The sequence below is a fragment of the Salarias fasciatus genome, chromosome 12 (genome assembly GCF_902148845.1).
Source record: "Salarias fasciatus chromosome 12, fSalaFa1.1, whole genome shotgun sequence".
NCBI classification, from domain to species: Eukaryota; Metazoa; Chordata; class Actinopteri; order Blenniiformes; family Blenniidae; genus Salarias; species Salarias fasciatus.
The window spans coordinates 1,772,901-1,792,071 of record NC_043756.1 but is presented as its reverse complement, the minus strand read 5'-3'; the positions used below and the strand labels follow the sequence as shown (position 1 = coordinate 1,792,071).

The following is a 19,171-nucleotide window of genomic DNA, read 5'->3' as shown; positions in this document are numbered from 1 at the left end:
TGTGTGTGTGTGTGTGTGTGTGTGTGTGTGTGTGTGTGTGTGTGTGTGTGTGTGTGTGTGTGTGTGTGTGTGTGTGTGTGTGTGTGTCTGTGTGTGTGTGAGCGTGTGTGTGTGTGTGTGTGTGTGTGTGTGTGTGTGTGTCCCTCTTCAGACAGGAGGTTCAGGAGCACTGTGTTCGCTGGAGGAAGAGGTTCACCTTGGTCTCCAAGATGAGCGCCAACCCCCACACCGGGGTCCTGGACCCGTCCGTCTGCAGGGTGTCGGTGCGAAAGGTACGGCTCCTGGGACCGGGTCCAGCCGGAGGACCGGGTCCAGCAGGACTCTGACCAGGGGTCTGGAGCCGGTCTGCCCGTCCTGGATGTTCCTGCTGCTGCTCGCTCTGTAATCTCTCCTCTGGAATTGGAGGCCTGTGCAGAACGGCGGCGGCTCTCTGGTTTACTGACCCACTTCCTGTTTCCTGTGCAGGAGCTGAAAGGAGGGAAGGCGTACACGAAGGTAAGAGCCTCAGCAGCCAGGTACCACCCGGGTCTGTCCCGGTCCAGCGCCGGTCCTTAGCTCACGTTCCAGACGGTGAAACAAACATCCTGCCTGTGGAGCGCGAGTCAAGCGTCAAGGTCAAAGCCCTCCTGAAGGTCGGCCGTGTGGGTCGGACCTGCTTCCTGTTCTGGCTCCTTCTACATTTAGACTTCCCGTTGTTAAATATACCTCGCTTCCTGCCGGGGGGGCGGCTTCCTCTAAGAACACACCTATCCAAACAGGAGGAAGGGAGGCCTGCAGGAGGAAGACCAGGACCCTCTTCATTTAGGTACCGAGTCCTGACCCCCCCGGCCTCTCCCGTGTCCTTCCAGCTGGGCTTCGCAGACCTCAACATGGCCGAGTTCGCCGGTTCCGGTTCCACCGTGCGCTGCTGCCTGCTGGAGGGATACGACACCAAGAACACCCGGCAGGACAACTCCATCCTGAAGGTGGGCGGGGGAGGGGGGTGTGAGGACCGGAGAACCTGCTGCCGGTCAGAGTGACGGAGTCCTGCTGGAGAACCGGCTCTCTAAAGCAGCTGCCGTTTCTTCCAGGTGATCATCGGCATGACCCTGCTGTCCGGAGACCCCTGCTTCAAAACGTGAGCGATGAAGACTGACGATCCTCCTGGATCCAGTCTGACGGTCTGATTTATGGATCGTTGTTTCTGACTGATCTGAACGAGCTGCAGCTCCTCTTCATCCCTCAGAAACGCAGCAGGAGTGACAGACCTCTACAGATTCCACCTTTCTTTGAAGCCCCACTGAAAGAAATTAAAATGGGTGATTGGAGAATCACATTAAAAATCTGGAGAAAAGTTAAGACAACATTCATTCGGTTTGCCCAAATTCAGTTCTGCCCTCACCAACATTGGATTTCTGAAAGATTTCATACCCTCCCAAATGGATGCAGGGTTCTAAAATTGGTCAAGATATGGCCTTACCACTCTATATCAGCTCCATGAGAATGGACAGTTCAAATCCTTTGCTAAGTTAAGGGGAGAATTTTCACTTTCAAACACCGATTTTTTCAGATATCTTCAGATAAGAGATTTTTTAACCAAACATAAAGAATGGGACAAAGTCACAAATCCCTCCCTGATCGAAGAATTCCTCCAAGTGAAGCAATGGGACAAGAACATTATCGGCTCTTTCTACCTAATTTTTCTGAACATGAACATTGGCAATTCATTGCAGATAAAATGAAAATGGGAAAGTGAACTGAGTCTGAGTATTTCAGAAGAAACATGGAGTGAAATATGCACTGAGGCACTTCTTGTGACAAATTCAAACTCATGGAGGGAGTTTAAATGGAAGGTAAACATAAGATTCTTTCATTCTCCAGTAATAGCGGCCAAAATGAGGAGAACACACCAAACAAATGTTGGAGAAACTGTCATTCTGAAACTGGAAATCATGCCCACATGTTTTGGTTCTGCCCCAAACTAAAAATGTTTTGGCGGGGAGTTTTTGAATCCATGATAGAAATCTTTCACCTGAATATTGAGATGGATCCAAGGGTGGCTGTATTCGGGTTGACACCAGTCAGTATAGAGGGAAGGTCTAAAATATCTCTCTTTCAGATATTGTCAGCAGCAGCAAATAAATGCATTACAGTTATGTGGTTGAAACCAGATCCTCCAACACACAACATGTGGAGGGACAAAGTCAGGGAAATTTACCAGATGGAACAAATTACAAACTCGCTGAGACTCCAAACTGACATATTCATGAGAAGGCGGATGCCTGCAGTGGACATAGTGCAGCGAACACATCAAAATTATCAAGTACATTTTGGAACAAACGTGAACCTTTTGTCTCTATTTACTTTTGAAATTCCTTGTTCTATTTCTGTTCTTTTTTCTTTCTTTTCTTTTCTTTCTTTTCACCTATTTGTACTTTGTAATACCGATCATTTACCTTTTGAAAAATGACAGTTGAATTTGTAAGTGTTGTTCATGTGTTGAATGTTAATAAAAAATGAAGCTCTAAAAAAAAAGAAACGCAGCAGGAACACGAAGAAGAACTCAAGGTTTTCATCCAACTCAAGAAAAGATGCTTATTTCAGATAATAATCGTGTATCGTCGTTCTGAAGGTGAGGATGAGACTTGGGATTTCCAAATTGATTCCAAAGACACTTTCTTGTCTGGCCACTAGAGGGAGCCCATGAGCAAGGCTTCAGCATCGTCTCCTCACATCTGGAAATCCTTGGTGTTCGGTCCAAATCGTTTGTCTGTGCAGTCACTGTGACTCCAGCTCTGCTCTTCCAGTTTGTTTGTTACTTTCTTTGATTGAACAGTTTGAAACGTTGAATTTCTGGACTGGTATTTTCACTTTTCTGGGACTTTCTGACCCGATTCTGACCGTCGGTTATCTGCACGCTTTGCATTCCGCCGTGTTTGGATTCTCTTATCGAGCAGAGCTGTGATTGACGGAGTGCGTCTGGTCTGCCGGCAGGCCTCCGAGCACGGCCAAGTCCATCTCCGTCCCCGGGCGGGAGCACGCCCTGCAGCCGGACTGTAAGGGGGAGGGAACCGCCGAGCCGGGCCCGGCCGACAGGGTCTCTCTGGGCCGGGCCGCCAAGCCCAGACCCTCCATCATCAGCTCGGGTACCGGCGCCGTCCCAGGAGAGCCGCGCCCTCCGCCGCCGGGCCTCACGGTCTCTTCTCTCCGGGGTTCAGGTCTCCTGGAGGACTCGGAGTCCGCTCAGAGCCAGCCGGGTCCCGCCGAGATCTTCCAGTCCGGTCACTCTCGTAACTCCAGCTACGCCAGCCAGCACAGCCGGATCTCAGGTAGCCCGCCCGGCCTCGGCTCCCGGCCTTCCGGCGTCTTCCGAGTGACCTTTAACCCCGGAGCGCTGCTGTCCCGCAGGCTACAGCACCGAGCAGTCCTGCTCCTCCAGCCTGTCGGACCTGACGCACCGCAGGAACACCTCCACGGGCAGCAGCGCCTCGGGGGGGCTGGCCTTCACGGCCGACCCGCCTCCCGAGGGGGAGCGTCCAGAGAGACCCCCTCGCCCGCCCCGGCCGGTCCTCCCTCCCAGCAGACCTCTGAGGTACGGAGCCGCCGGGACTCGGCGGCGCCGACGTTCCTGACTGGTTCTGACGTTGTTCTGTCTGCGGACAGGAGGAAGCAGGACTCGGTGGAGAGCCACCCCTCCTGGGTCAACGACACCCGCATGGACGCCGACGACATCGTGGAGAAGATCGTCCAGAGCCAGAACTTTGCAGATATCAACAACACTGAAGGTGCTGAGACTGGACGGCGAAGGACGGGGACGGACGGAGCGGCCGTGAGCCGAGGCGGTTCAGACTGACCCGGTTCTGTTTGTGTCTCCAGACAGTAACCTGCGCCTGTTCGTCAGTAAAGACGGAACCACGGCTCTCAGCGGCATCCGGCTGGGGAACAGGTGAGTGAGCCTGGCGCCGTGGCGACGGTCTGGCCGTCCTCCCCGCTGACTTCCTGTTCTCCTCCAGGGTGTCTGCAGGCCGATACGAGCCGGTGGTGATCGAGAGCCACTGAGGGGACGGAGGGCCACCGAGGGGACGGAGGGCCACTGAGGGGACGGAGCCACCGAGGGGACGGAGGGCCACTGAGGGGACGGAGCCACCGAGGGGACGGAGGGGACAGAGGGCCACCGAGGGGACGGAGGGGACGGAGGGCCACCGAGGGGACGGAGGGGACGGAGGGCCACCGAGGGGACGGAGGGGACAGAGGGCCACCGAGGGGACGGAGGGGACGGAGGGCCACCGAGGGGACGGAGGGCCACTGAGGGGACGGAGCCACCGAGGGGACGGAGGGGACAGAGGGCCACCGAGGGGACGGAGGGGACGGAGGGCCACCGAGGGGACGGAGGGGACGGAGGGCCACCGAGGGGACGGAGGGGACGGAGGGCCAGTGAGGGGACGGAGGGCCACCGAGGGGACGGAGGGGACGGAGGGCCACTGAACAGGGGGAGGGGATTGCCCGGTCTTTCCCGGAGCTTCAGCCGGTCTGAGGCTGTGAGGGGACACTCTGGACACTCTGGACACTCTGGCCCGTTAGTGCCGTGGACACACCCTGCTGGAGCAGCTGGTCCCTCCCTCCTGGAGCTGGACTCCAGGACCTCCTCGGTCCCCCTTCCTGATGCTTCAGGTTCTCACTCCAGTCAGCATAGTCCTGCTCTGAGCAGGTTTAAATGTGTCTCCTCCGTTTGAAGCCATGTCCACAGATGCTCTGACCCCGGAGTCCAGGTCCGGGTCTGGGTCCAGGTCTAGGTCCAGGTGAGGGCACGTTCATCCGCCTTACGGGGATTTGAGAACCTACACGCCTCTGCAGCGCTGCATGTGATGAAGTGCTGAACGAAGCACTGAGCAGGAGCTACAGCGAGGGTGTCCAACATGCGGCTCCCGTCCCCTTTAGGATCCGCAGACTTAGATGAACTGAAACAGGGACGTCCAGAGGGGTTCCGAGTCCGGTCTTCCTGCTTCAGCCTGTTCCAGGTCAGATGGCGCCATTCGTGGCCTGTAGTGAACTGACTTTAACATTCTGCTGGAACCTCAGTGTTCTGGAACCTCAGTGTTCTGCTGGAACCTCAGTGTTCTGCTGGAACCTCAGTGTTCTGCTGGAACCTCAGCGTTCTGCTGGAACCTCAGCGTTCTGCTGGAACCTCAGCGTTCTGCTGGAACCTCAGCGTTCTGCTGGAACCTCAGTGTTCTGCTGGAACCTCAGTGTTCTGCTGGAACCGGACCGTCCTCTGGACCTGAAGCTGATGGGGGGTGTTCTGCTGGCTGCTGCCCCCTGGTGGGGCGTTGCGCCGCAGCTCCTCACTCGGTTCCGTCACTGCCGTCTTCTCATCAACCAAAGAGGCAGAAAAAGAAGCCCAACCAGAGGAGGAGCTTCTGCTCAGCCAGCTGGTTGGTTAGTTTAGTTTACTTTAGTTCGTTTTACATCCCAGTTTTATTGTCTTCATGAAGCTCGCCGTGGGACAGAGAACGCCCCTGTCTTTGAAACAGGAGAGGAAACTGGAAGAAACAGCCTCTCAGTTCTATAGTCCAGCATCCTGTGGATCAGGATCTGGATCAGGGTGTCAAAGCTGCGGCCCGGGGACCAAAACGGTTTTCACTTTTCTTTAAGCTAAATTGTCATGAGTTCTTATGTCCACCTTCCACAGCTGATTCACGCTGCTCCATCTGGGATCAACCACTGAGTGTTTCTGGACGTGGCTTCACGTCTCTGGACATTATTTATGTTTTCTGGAGGTTCGTTATGAGCGACGCACACCACTGGCCTCCCTGAACTTCCTGTTGGATTAGTAATGTTCTAACAAATGATTTTATTTTCACGTGTCTTTTATTAAATTGAAATGAAAGCTCTTTTTCCTTCAGTTGTTTTGTGGAATTTTCCTCTGAGCAATAAAACGATGAGTTTGATTCTGGCTTCATTTGTGGTCTCCAGCTATATCAGGTCTATGAAGGGAATGCAGGGATTTCTTTTAGTTCTGCTGACTTGATTGACCTGATTTGTTTTCTTTTCGTTCAAACTGGAGTGAGAGTTGAGTTGGTGCTGAATTTGGAATCCTTTGAAGGAAAAGCATCTAAAAAGCTTCAGAGGTGCCACAGAAAGTTAAAAAATCATTTTGACCACAAGAGGTTGTGAAGTGCTTGGTAGGATAAAAGTCAAATCTGCGATTCGACTCCTTGTTTGAAAGACCAAGCAGAAGGCTGAAATCTGAACATGTTCAAGTAAAACTGAACCCTATCAGAGCCTCGGGTAGAAGACCACCAGAGTCTCCTCAGTTCTTCACTGCAGTGGACAAATACCCCCAGAGGTGGGGGAAGGTGTCTGTCTGCGCCCCATACGGACAGACACAAAGCAAGACCAAGGCAACCGACAACTGGATTCGAGAACGCAGTGTGAGTGTGCCAAGGTCTGCAAAAACCAGCGAGGCCTCGAGATTCTCCAGGCCAAGATGGAGTGCCTGGGGGTGGAAGGACCAGCACAACGCACAGGTTTGCAACCTGGTGAGACTCCGGAGGAGCCAGGCCAGGAGTTACCCCACAGAGCAAAGAGCCTCCAAGGGCTGGAAATGTTACCCCCAAACATCAAGTATGGGGAATAAGAGCGCAAAGACTTCGCCCATCTGGTGAGCATCTTGAGGAAGAAGGTCTGGGACTGCGGCATGCTGAGTGGCAGAGGAGGCGGACCAGGGAGACCTGCCTGTCCTTATCAAGATCCCCCACCAGAATCCTGATTTTGGCCTCGACCAAGCCCACCCTGACAAAAGAGACAAGAACTTCAGAAAAAGCACAACACCACTGGAGCTGCAAACCAGAATCCAGCTCTGTTTCTATCATTAAGACCAGTGACGAGTCACAGAAACATGGTTCTACTGTTCTGGGCCATGCCAAAGAAGATTTGAAGACTGTTTTTGGTTTGCTCACCATCGGAGAGCCTGACTCTCGGACATGTAGGAGGCGTCCACCTCAACGTAATGCCTTTAAGGAGAGAGAGAGAAACGTTTTCTCAACAGGAGTCCTATTTGAATTCTACAGTCATAATGCATCGGCCTTATCCAGAGAAGTGGACTCTTCTAGTCCATGGCACTGACACCAACCAGAAGAAGAACAGCTTCAAGGGCTGTCCACTCAGAATAAGAGCACATGTGAGTGTTGGGCTGACATTCCAGCCATCAATACGTACTGGTACTTCTGCCCGAGGTCCTCCGTGTGGAAGAGGCTGGCCCACTCAGCTCTTCCACTGTAGACGTCCTCGGTGATGCGCCAGCCTGTGGAGGGGAGAGAAACAGCTTTAGGACAAAACACATCTCTGGCTTTCAAGAATCACATCCCTGAAGGTTTGGTAGCAGCAGAGTCACCGGCGTCTGATCAGCTTCATCGTCTGATTCAACACGGGATTCAACCACGGAGCAGAAAAGAGCCTTCATACCTCGGACAAACTCCTGGGAGATGATGGCCAGGTTGGACCGGGTCATATTGAAGGTGGAGTTGTGCTGGGGGAACGCTGGAGTCATGATGGGCATCATGGGGAAGGGGTCCCTCCAGTTAGCCTGAAAACAGAGGGGAGAATGTATCATCATGGTTTCACCAACAGAGAAATCACCACTGAAGCGTTTTGCATCGACTGTTTGTCCAGAAAGAAAGCTCATGTTTCTTACCCAGAAAGGGAACTCCCCGCTCTCATGCCCCACACCTCTCAGGCGCACCGGGTTTTTCCAGTCCCTGAAACACAAACAAACGAGGCTCTGATGATCATCTGTTACTTTCAGCAAGCAGTGGAAACTCAGCTCTGCTACCATCTCTACACATTCCAGCTGTTTCCTCCAGTGACAGGAAACAGAGGATTAACTCACCACGTGCTGTGCCACTGCTGAGTGGCAGAGGAGGCGGCGCCGAGATGGAGCCCAGAAGCACGCTGCCTTTATCTCAGACCCGTTCAAGTTAGCAAAGCAGCTGCTGGGTCAAAAGCGGAGCGGCAAGGTGGAGTGCTCTCAGCGAGATCTGGACCATCACCTCCAACAAATGTCCAGTGGTCTGGCAGGAGGGCAGGAACTGGGGGAATGTAAGATGGTAATAGAGCCCCCCCCCAACCCGCACAGCCACTTAAAACTTAAAACTGCAACGAGAGAAACAGAGTGGAGTCAGTGTTCAGGCCAAAACCCAAGATTTACAAATCTGCCGCGCAGCATCAAGGCGGCATCAGGGTCTGAAGGGGTGTGTTTGGTACCTGGGGCGGACCAGCTTGAAGGCGCGCTTTATCTTTGTGGGCTGGACGGGCTTTTCAGTGGAGTCCAGCTGCTCCACAGCAGGTGTCTGAAAAGCAAAAACCAGACAGATTAATCAGTCAGATCTCCGATATGAGCCAAACACACCTTCAGTCTGAGTTGAACTTACGGGCTCACGTCGGGGGATTTTGGCCGGCGGCGCCTGAAGCTCAGGACTTCTGGGTCTCTTGGTGGAGGAGACACAGCCAGACGGTCCCTCCCCAGGACAGACTCTGGGGTCAACAGGAGCTCTGGCATCTCTGTCTGGAGGCTGTAGGAGACAAGGTGAGGGAGCAGGCATGTTACAGCAGCACCAAGACTGTTCCTGTTCAGACTGGAGAGCCAGACATCCAGGATGTCCACATGAGAACATTCAAATATCAGGTCATCAGGAAATGCTAGATGGGTCTACAAACCGTGTCCACTTTGGCCCTCTTTGCCACGTTCCCAGATTCCGGGCTGAGTTTCCTCTTCTGGGCTGGGGGACGACACACCTGCTGCCCCCTGCTGGTCACTGAGGCGGAGAGCCTCATGCCCTCTTCCAGGACGCCACATTTCCTGGCGAACATGTACACTGCAACAACATCACATCAACAAGTGAATACAATCATTCAGAGGAAGTCAAAGAGACTGATTTCTTCCTGATCCAAAACACACTGACCATGTTCAGTGAACCTGTCCAGGACCGTGGTGACGTCCAGCGGCTGTCTCTGGACTTCCTGGCGGTTGAGGAGCAGTCCCAGCCTCCACCTGGTGCTCTTCTCCTCTCTGAACCACACACACATACAAGAACACTTGTGAGCCCAGACAACAACACACAACACAACAGAAGAATGGAGTCTTCCTCAGAATAAAACGTCCTTACCTGTTGTGGGGATTCTGGGGACCTGGAGAGGAGTCTGGGATAATACGGACCAGGGAGATCTGCCTGTCCTTATCCAGATCCCCCACCAGAATCCTGATTTTGGCCTCGACCAAGCCCACCCTGACAAAAAGAGACAAGAACTTCAGAAAGAGCACAACAAAACTGGAGCTGCAAACCAGAATCCAGCTCTGTTTCTATCATTAAGACCAGTGACGAGTCACAGAAACATGGTTCTACTGTTCTGGGCCATGCCAAAGAAGATTTGAAGACTGTTTTTGGTTTGCTCACCATCGGAGAGCCTGACTCTCAGACATGGAGGAGGCGTCCACCTCAACGTAATGCCTTTAAGGAGAGAGAGAGAAACGTTTTCTCAACAGGAGTCCTATTTGAATTCTACAGTCATAATGCATCGGCCTTATCCAGAGAAGTGGACTCTTCTAGCCCATGGCACTGACACCAACCAGAAGAAGAACAGCTTCAAGGGCTGTCCACTCAGAATAAGAGCACATGTGAGTGTTGGGCTGACATTCCAGCCATCAATACGTACTGGTACTTCTGCCCGAGGTCCTCCGTGTGGAAGAGGCTGGCCCACTCAGCTCTTCCACTGTAGACGTCCTCGGTGATGCTCCAGCCTGTGGAGGGGAGAGAAACAGCTTTAGGACAAAACACATCTCTGGCTTTCAAGAATCACATCCCTGAAGGTTTGGTAGCAGCAGAGTCACCGGCGTCTGATCAGCTTCATCGTCTGATTCAACACGGGATTCAACCACGGAGCAGAAAAGAGCCTTCATACCTCGGACAAACTCCTGGGAGATGATGGCCAGGTTGGACCGGGTCATGTTGAAGGTGGAGTTGTGCTGGGGGAACGCTGGAGTCATGATGGGCATCATGGGGAAGGGGTCCCTCCAGTTAGCCTGAAAACAGAGGGTAGAATGTATCATCATGGTTTCACCAACAGAGAAATCACCACTGAAGCGTTTTGCATCGACTGTTTGTCCAGAAAGAAAGCTCATGTTTCTTACCCAGAAAGGGAACTCCCCGCTCTCATGCCCCACACCTCTCAGGCGCACCGGGTTTTTCCAGTCCCTGAAACACAAACAAACGAGGCTCTGATGATCATCTGCTACTTTCAGCAAGCAGTGGAAACTCAGCTCTGCTACCATCTCTACACATTCCAGCTGTTTCCTCCAGTGACAGGAAACAGAGGATTAACTCACCATGTGCTGTACAGCCTGAAGAAGTGGGTCACCAGGGCCGCCACGGTGGCGTTGGGGTAGAGCTGGCAAACCCTGGCCACCAAGATGGCCCAGGAGATGCCGCCCAGGAAGCCCAGCCTGTTGGAGTAGATCTGGCGCTCTGGAGGAAAAGCAGAAGAAAGATTAAACAGGAGCGAAGGTGTCAGATGGAATCCTGGGTGTGAATGTGACGGGCAGTGAGGAGGACGGAGGACATGATGCTCAGGATGTTCAGTCTCCTCCGTCCCCAGCTGGCTGTGGGAGGTCTGAGTGGGCTTTACTCACTTTTGGCCCAGACCTTGATGACCCTCAAGGTGGTGCGGAAGAGGTGCTTGTTGGGAACACACCTCAGGATCTGCTGGCTGTCTCTGTAGCCTGGAGGGAAAACACACAGTCACATTAATAACACTGAGAACCAGCTGGTGTCAACAGAGACCAGCAGGGAACCAGTCCAGGGTGTTGCAGAGAGCGCTCTGTCTCTGCACTCTGATGCTCACCGTTCAAACTCCGCACACAGCGTGGATCCAGACCCCTCACCAGACCGTCGTCCATGAGGTCCACCGCCTCCGGGACGCTGTCCTCCGGGTACTGGACGTAGACCAAATCCATCTACGGAAACAAAAACAAATGAAGTGAGAACATGTGAACAAACACACAGGTGACTGCCACAGTGTGCTGGTGGTGTTTGGACAGTTACCTTCTCTCCTTTATAGGTCAGCTTCATGACCGGGACATGCGCCTTTTCGAAGGCCTGAACACAACAAGCTTCAATGAGTCACTCTTTCACAATAAAACACTTTTTACACCTGCTTTTCATGTCCAGAATGTCTCGTCTGCCATGAGAGACGCTACTTACCAGCATGTCGGTGACCTCTTCATGCGCAGCCAGCTTGCGGCAGAAGGAGGAGAAGAAGTGGTGCCTCTGGACGAAGCCAGGTCCCACGCAGACGGCGTCGATATCAGAGCCTGGGGAAACAGCACACACTGAAATGAGGCCACATTCAGAAAACACTGCTGCACTGAGCTGAAAGAAATGTTGAAAAAGCGTCAGCTCCGTTACCTTTCACCTCTGCACCGAGAAGCTGAGAGCCCACGGGGATGAGTTTGCCTCCAACGCTGCGCCTGATGGATTCCGGCACATTCTGAACAAGACATTATAATTAGAGCTCTGTTCCATTTCTGGGGCCATTTTAACACAAACAACATTTTCTTACCATCTCAACACACATCTCATCCAGCCACTCAGTGAAGAGGGACCCCAGAGACTCGGCCACCTGCTTCCTGGAAACGAAACACACCGTTTCAAACGTTTGCTCATCACAGGTCCGTGCAGCCAGTACTTTGTGCTTTTCAATATATCAAAGAAAATCCCTTGAGAAGTGTTTTTCTTACTTGGTCATCGTGACCAGGCGGTCCTCATACACATCAGCAGCTACCATGAACCTCCTCAGCTGCTGGGTCAGGCTGATGTCTGGCTCAGTGGGCGGAGCCTTGCCCATGGGCGCCATGGTGCTGGAGAGCCCGGTGTTTGGAGGCTGGGGCCTGGGAGGTGGTCTTGGAGCAAAGCGCCAAGGCTTCCTCATCCTGAAAAGCATACGAACGTTTAAGTCAAGTTTCAGAGACTCCAGATAAACTGGTTCCTCAGCAGACATTGATAAGAACAAACCCCCATTTTCACCAGAACTAAGAGTTTATATCACTGTCATGTGATATTGTCCATGTAACCTTTATTTGAACACATATTGTGAAATGAATCTTGTAAAAGAAACCATATTAGCATATATAGATTCAAATAATGACGTAGCAGGAGTTCATCCCAGTCAGAAACATTGCTAACTCAGAAGAACAGGACATTTCTCCTGTTTTTACCTGCTACATCTTCAATAAAAGTGGAAAATCTAACAGAACTGCTCACCAAGGACGCATAACGGAACGAGAATTGGGAAAATTGCAAAAACTAGGGCTCATAACACGCTGAGGTGAACTGCTACTCTCTGGTCTCTCACTGGTCTGACTGGAACCACTGAAGGTCACGTGCAGTCCAGCAGGCCATCTGTGATGTCTGTGATGTGATGACGTCACTCTCGTGTTGCCGTGATACTCACACGTGAGTGTCACCTGATCTGTGCCAGGCGCTTCTGCGCATGCGTTAACTCCCCGCACATGCGCAGAAGTGGGCGTATGTTACGACACTCTGCGGTGGTAATTAAATATAAAAATATATATTTTAATTGCTGCCAACTGTCACGAATTGGCCGGATTCACACGCTCCCACGCCACATCCTCCATTTCTCCTGCTGAAATGTCTTTTCAGGGACTTTCTTTTAGATTTCGGGTCAAAAGTGATCTGTGATCTACCTGTTCAGCCTGTGAACTCGATCGATTAGTTTCGTCTCAGCGGCCGTGCAGAGATGAACGAACGTCAGGTATGTGTGTTTTCAGTATTTATGCTCTTGAAGTTATAATTACATTTTCTACGTCGTTCATGTCTGTTGTGAGAACATATGAAGGCATTTCGAGCGCTTTGGGAATGCTATTTGGAGCGTGACATGCTTCATCAGTGAAGCTGCTTCACTCCGTCCTCCAGCAGCTGCTCCTTGTGACCATCTGGTCTGTATCGATGCTGATCAATCAGGGACTCCAGAGCAGGATTCACTGTTGTTTATCAGTTTTGGTTTACAGCTGTTGTTCTTATGAGTTCGTTTGCAAGCTGAAATGTGGCTAAATAAAACTAGACAGACATATCTCTACAGTTACTCTGCATTCAATAATTCATGTGTAGATGTGTAACTATGTGTAGAACTTAAGGACAGTTTTATGGTCACTTGTTAACGATTTGTTTTCACATGTTAGAAAAGGGGAATTCCAACACACTTGCTTGTGATATTAACCTGTTAGGAGACAGTCACTGGTTCACTCCTGTAGCTTTAATAAACCAACATGAGGTTTGATGAGACAGGGCCAGTGGCAGGAGGAAAGAGGGAACAGGTTTGATCCAGATCAGCAGAGCCTCAGGACCACAGAACTGGAACAGCTTTGTTGTTTGCTGATTCAGTGAAAGGAAAACAAGAAAACAGTAACATTTAACAGCTGGTTCCCTCTGTTCTTTGTCCAGTCCTCATAGATGATGGAGCTAAACCTGTCCCAGAAGTTTGCCACCATCACAGGGCTGGTCCTGGTCCTGGTCCTGGTCCTGGTCCTGGTCCTGGTCCTGCCCCACTCCGGTGCAGATGCAGTGTGTTTTCTGTGGTGGGACTAAACAAGACCAAGACCAGGAAGAGCTTGGCTCTGGTTGGAGTCCTGGAGTCCTGCTTCCAGTGGGAGCCCTTCCCCTCCCCAGCATCTGGGCCTCAAAGACCAGGACTCAGTACAGGAAGACTCAGAGCTTCAACATTTTGACCACAGCATCCTTTATCCACAGCCTGAGACAGAGTAATGGGATTACAGTTTGCACAGAGATACACCAGCCTTACAATACTACACTGCTAAATAATATTACATGGAAATTAAATAAGTTTTATTACTCCCTGATCCTTTCCAGACTCCTTTTGGTTTGTATTCTGTTCTTTGTTTTTCAATTCATTTTTAAATGTTTGAAATAAATTCCTTCTCTTATTCATACATACAAATTACATGTTGTCTGTGGATTTGTTCTCTGCACACTGGAGTTGAGTGTAATCAAATATAATTAAAAATAACTGCAGTGAAAAGACTTTTCTCTGGTCTGTGTAACAGTGTGATGTGATGAAATTATGTAACTGTTGTGTGTCAGATGTTTACTGTTGAAACTGTGTTGGTGTAACGTCACATCTGATAATGTACAAAGTCATAAAGTGTGGAGAGCCGGGGACCAGGCCCTGGAGAGCCAGGTACCAGGCCCCGGAGAGCCGGGTACCAGGCCCTGGAGAGCCAGGTACCAGGCCCTTGAGAGCCAGGGACCAGGCTCTAAGGGACTAGGCCCTGGAGAGCCAGGGACCAGGCCCTGGAGAGCCAGGTACCAGGCCCTGGAGAGCCAGGGACCAGGCCCTGGAGAGCCAGGTACCAGGCCCCGGAGAGCCAGGGACCAGGCCTGGAGAGCCAGGGACCAGGCCTGGAGAGCCAGGTACCAGGCCCCGGAGAGCCGGGTACCAGGCCTGGAGAGCCAGGTACCAGGCCCCGGAGAGCCAGGTACCAGGCCCCGGAGAGCCAGGTACCAAGCCCCGGAGAGCCAGGTACCAAGCCCCGGAGAGCCAGGGACCAGGCCCCGGAGAGCCAGGGACCAGGCCTGGAGAGCCAGGTACCAAGCCCCGGAGAGCCAGGTACCAGGCCCCGGAGAGCCGGGTACCAGGCCCCAGGGACCAGGCCCCGGAGAGCCAGGTACCAGGCCCTGGAGAACGGGACTCTGCCTGCAGGAGGACTGCAGAGGCTCAGACTTCACCGTCCAGAGAGGCTCCATTCACCACAGGTACATTTAGCTGAGCTGAAGTGTGTGTTGTGACACAGTGAAAGCTTCCGATTCAACAGTTTATTAAGATTACATTATTTTTAAAGCTTCTTTTCACAATAATGTTAATAAAAGCAGATGTGCAGCCCATGGTTTAGTCAGATAACACTGTCCACATAAAAAGTGATAAAACAGTGTGGGTGATGTCAATAATAAGCATTAAATTAATCACAAGCAAACCTTTGAAATAAACAAAATTACTGTGTAATAAATAATTTTCATAATGTATTCCATCCCTGAGACTGACTCAGGATACTAATATTATAGTCTTCATTTGGCATGTTCTCCCTCCTTGCTTCTCACCAAAACCTGCCTCCTTCAGCTCCTCTCAGCAGTCTCCATGTTTTGCTCTGTGTTGTAAACTGTTTCTTGTTGTCTCATCTGCTGATCGTGTCCCCGTCCTGCAGAGGGAGCTCTCCTCTGTTGCTCACACTGAGCTTTCTTCCATTATTCCTGGTCGAGAGTTTTCTTGGGAGTTTTATCTCAATGGATGTGAGGGTATAAGGGCAGAGGATGTTGTTATGATGCTGTGTAAAGCGATTTCAGACAAATTATTTGTAAAAATGGGCTTTACAAATAAAATGACCTGGCTTTGTTTCACCATTTAGAGTTTAGTTTGATGGCATTTTTAATGTAAGATGTTTATGTGGCAACGATGAGATGGAAAATTTAATAAAGATATACTAATGAACCCGACAACGCCACCCTGGGAATTTCACCCATGGGAATTCAAAGTACAAAGGCACACTGGTTCGTTGCCTGGAAGAACGGCTTGAGACGTGGTTGCACTGATAAAAGATACAAATTTTATTAACAAATTGGTTTAAAAAAAAACATTCACACCATAAAACTCGGGGGAGGGGAAAGGGAGAATTTACCCTGGCTGAGGCCTCGTGGGTGGGCCCGGGTTCGTGAGGTGGAGGGACCATCCAAAAGAAAAATAAATCAATCCAAATCACCCAACCAGTGGCGCACACACACAAAAAAAATACTCCCACCACCAGGAACACACGAAGAAAATGGAGGGACGCCACCACCGGGTCACCAACACCGCCACCATCGGCCTCCAGCCACTGAAAAAGGAGAAGGGAATAAAACAGTGGGGTTGCAATCAAAAAGAAATCAAAATTAACAAAAGATGCACATAACACAAAACACGGTCACACACACAACCCACACGTTCACACACTCATTGACTCATTCATGCTAAAAGTGGGGGCGGGGAGCCCCGGTTTAAGACTGTGCCCCGGCCTGCACAAGGCAACGGGGGATTTGGCTCCGTCGTAGCTGCTGCGCCGTCGTCGGATCTCCTCGGCGGCACAGGCAGACCGTGTTATGCAGGTTGGAGGTACGAAAAAACAAAGACTTGTGACCAAGCAGCTCAACCCCAGCAGCTGGAGACAATCAGCTGGAGACAAAGCAGCAGCGACACCACCAGCCGATCACAGCGGCACCTGGATCAATGAAATAATACTATTAAAACTAGACTAATTCATGCTGAGGGGCTGCAACTATACACATGCATACCTGGGAGTGCAGCAGATGCACACGCACACACTCATATACCCATTTCCTACTCGCCAAAAAACCCGTTTAAACCCGCCAAGTCATGGCAGTGGGAAAAGGTTTGACCCGGGATTTCGACCCAGGTCGTTCACCCTGCAATCGACCCGGTAAATTCCCGGGTCAGCTTTCTACCGGCTTTTAGTGGGAGGGACAAATCCGGGAACTTACATGATGACGTCGACGCAGCGCGGCTAAGTTAGAGAGCTAGTTGTTGTTTCTGGACACAGCGTGAGATTTCCTTCGTCAACATGACCCAGCAGTGGCAAGATAGCGAGACCAGAGAGCTTCCCCTGATCCGTGGGGAAGAGGAGATTCGTCTACAGTAACAGGGACTGTTTTCCGCTGCACTGTTCACTTCCGTTTTGCTCCGTCGCGCTGATGATGTCATCAACGTGGGACACCATCAGTGCGGGAAAACGCAGCGACGCGGCTCGCCAGCAGGAGGGTCTGCAGGCGGTGGGAAAGGCGTCTAAAAAGGCGATAGTTAGCGGGTCGCAGACACGGGTCGACCCGCTAGTTGCAGTGGGAAAGGGATAACAGAAGAGGGAGGGAGAGAGGACTCCAGCCACCAACGCTTTACCTGTGACCACACTAGCATCAGCCCCCTGTGGTAGCATCTACTACACTGTGAAAAGAGGACACCTGCCAAAGCTGAACAATGCAGCGAAGCCTCAAACTGGAGCACCGAACTGCACACAAACAGTTGCCTGCAAACAAGCACCCATGCTGTAAGCACAATGAGGGAAATAAAGCAGCCAGCAAGCTGAAGCAGCCTGCAGCCGTACCTCTCAGTCGGGCAGCCTCTGACCTGGATGTGACATGCCAAGACCAGCAGAAGTGCAAAAGGATGATTGCTGGGAGGAGGGCTGCTTTTATACTGGGCCACCTTATCAGGTGGCCAATCAGCAGCACCCTGCACAGAGCACACACACCTATACTGCTACATTCAAATGATCATTTCTGAGTGAGATAATAGGATAAATGTATCTTTCTAAACTAGACACACACACAGACACACAGATCGTTTTTAAAAGTATGTCATTTTGCTAAACTTTAAACAGACATACGCCTTAATAAAGTTTGTCCCAGTAGAGTTGTCGTAACGAGCTGTCTCGCCGTAAATCATGTCGTGATGATGCGGGCACATGCGCAGAAGCGTCTGGTATGGATCGTGTTCCGGGTACGGATCAGGTACTGACGGGGTCATAGATATCATATAAAAACTAGATGCCTTAAGGCGGAGTCAGCAACGTCGTTCACTGGCGGCCATCTTAGGACAGTGGACCACTCTGGGGCGCTCTGTGTAATCTAAGGGAAGGTGAGTGATTTACACTAATTAAAATACTCAACTCACTGAATTCTTCATGGATTTACAGACAGTTTGATTCATTACTAACGTTACGTTGCTACGATGCAGACTAAATTTTAATATCACAACTTTTCTTTTTGCATGCAGTTAAATGCCTACATGTCTGACGTTTATAACAAACCAAGTCGTTTGAAAATCGATTGAAAATTGAGCAATCTGTAGCTATTTCAAAGTTGACGCTCAATTGACATTAATGTGATGAGTGAGTGAGCGGCCCTGTACCAAGATGGCCGCCACGTGACGACGTTAGTCCCCATTGGGTTACAGCGCGCATGAGCCATCTAGTGTTTCTATATATATCTATGGACGGGGTCACCTGATCTGTGCCAGGCGCTTCTGCGCATGCCTGTAGTCCCCGCACATGCGCAGATGTTTCCCCTGTGACGTTCAATGAACCGAGTCGTTAGTTTGAACGACTCTTTTAAAGCAACACTAAGGAACTTTCAGTTTTCGTTGATTTTGGCGGCGCCAGTGGACAAAAGTGGTAGTGTTTTGCCTGACTGAATACTACAGTTCCCATGAGGACTAGCGCGTGGCGTCGTAAATTGCTGCTCCCGGTGGCATGCTGTCGGACTGAACTCGCCTTCATTTGTTTCCAGGGGCTGTGTGAAGGATGGATAGCGACGAGGTAATGAATCTAAATGAATCTAATGGTGGCTAAACAATGTTATATCAAGATGTGACGCATGCCGTAAAGCAGTCCGCACATTTGGAGCTTTTTAGTGTGCAGGATTCCTACCACCCTCCTCACAGCTGCTTAGTCCAAGTGAAAGCAATACTGACGCCCTCAGCCCGTGACAGAGGGGTCATTCAACTAGTTGTAAGTCGATGTGTCATCACAAAAGATATTAAAATGTTTTATTAAGGTTGAAAAGTTCCTTAGTGTAGGTTTAAGTGAACGACAAGAGCCGCTTCACAGCTGTCCGACAGAACACCGTTCCTTTGTGCAAATTGTCCACGCTTCCTTCTCGTGTCTCCTGAGTGTCTCCTGAGTGTCTCCTGAGTCCAGCTGTCACCGCTTCCTTCATGTGAACGATCGAGTTTCAGTTTTCCGCCGCTCGCTCCAGTCACCTGAACGCAGCAGCTAACGAGCGGAGGAGGAGCGTCCAGAAACCGGAGCGGAGCCGGTGTTTTGGAATCACTGGTTTCCCTGTTAACTGGCGACTGGGTTTCTTTCACGTTCCTTGTTGCTGATAAATATTAAAGCCAGACAGAAAGCCGTGTCGGACCTTTTATGAGTCTGATTTCAACACCTGCTGCTACTAGCAGCAGCAGCAGGAAGTGCTGAAGCAAGTCAGTCACCAGCTAACAAGGAAACCAGTCAATTACTAACACCGTATTAACAGCTTTATCAGAGGTTGTAGCAATGGAACAT

At 51.0% G+C, this 19,171-nt stretch overlaps 1 protein-coding gene across 1 annotated transcript; it reads left to right on the top strand.

The window, feature by feature from the left end:
• The first annotated feature begins 694 nt into the window (after positions 1-694).
• On the top strand, positions 695-4,050 carry LOC115398681 (protein FAM102A-like). The gene is made up of 8 exons (XM_030105584.1): positions 695-965; positions 1,071-1,117; positions 2,974-3,125; positions 3,198-3,308; positions 3,388-3,571; positions 3,643-3,764; positions 3,856-3,925; positions 3,993-4,050. Exons 1-8 carry the CDS (start codon positions 870-872, stop codon positions 4,036-4,038), a joined length of 828 nt encoding a protein of 275 aa, XP_029961444.1. The 5' UTR covers positions 695-869; the 3' UTR covers positions 4,039-4,050.
• The last annotated feature ends 15,121 nt before the right edge of the window (positions 4,051-19,171 follow it).

Excerpts from the sequence above, each read along its gene's own strand:
- LOC115398681 (XM_030105584.1), top strand. The coding sequence starts at position 870 with ATGGCCGAGTTCGCCGGTTCCGGTTCCACCGTGCGCTGCTGCCTGCTG. Across the intron at positions 1,118-2,973 it reads GGAGACCCCTGCTTCAAAAC|GCCTCCGAGCACGGCCAAGT; the intron begins GTGAGCGATGAA and ends GTCTGCCGGCAG. Across the intron at positions 3,926-3,992 it reads GGCATCCGGCTGGGGAACAG|GGTGTCTGCAGGCCGATACG; the intron begins GTGAGTGAGCCT and ends GTTCTCCTCCAG.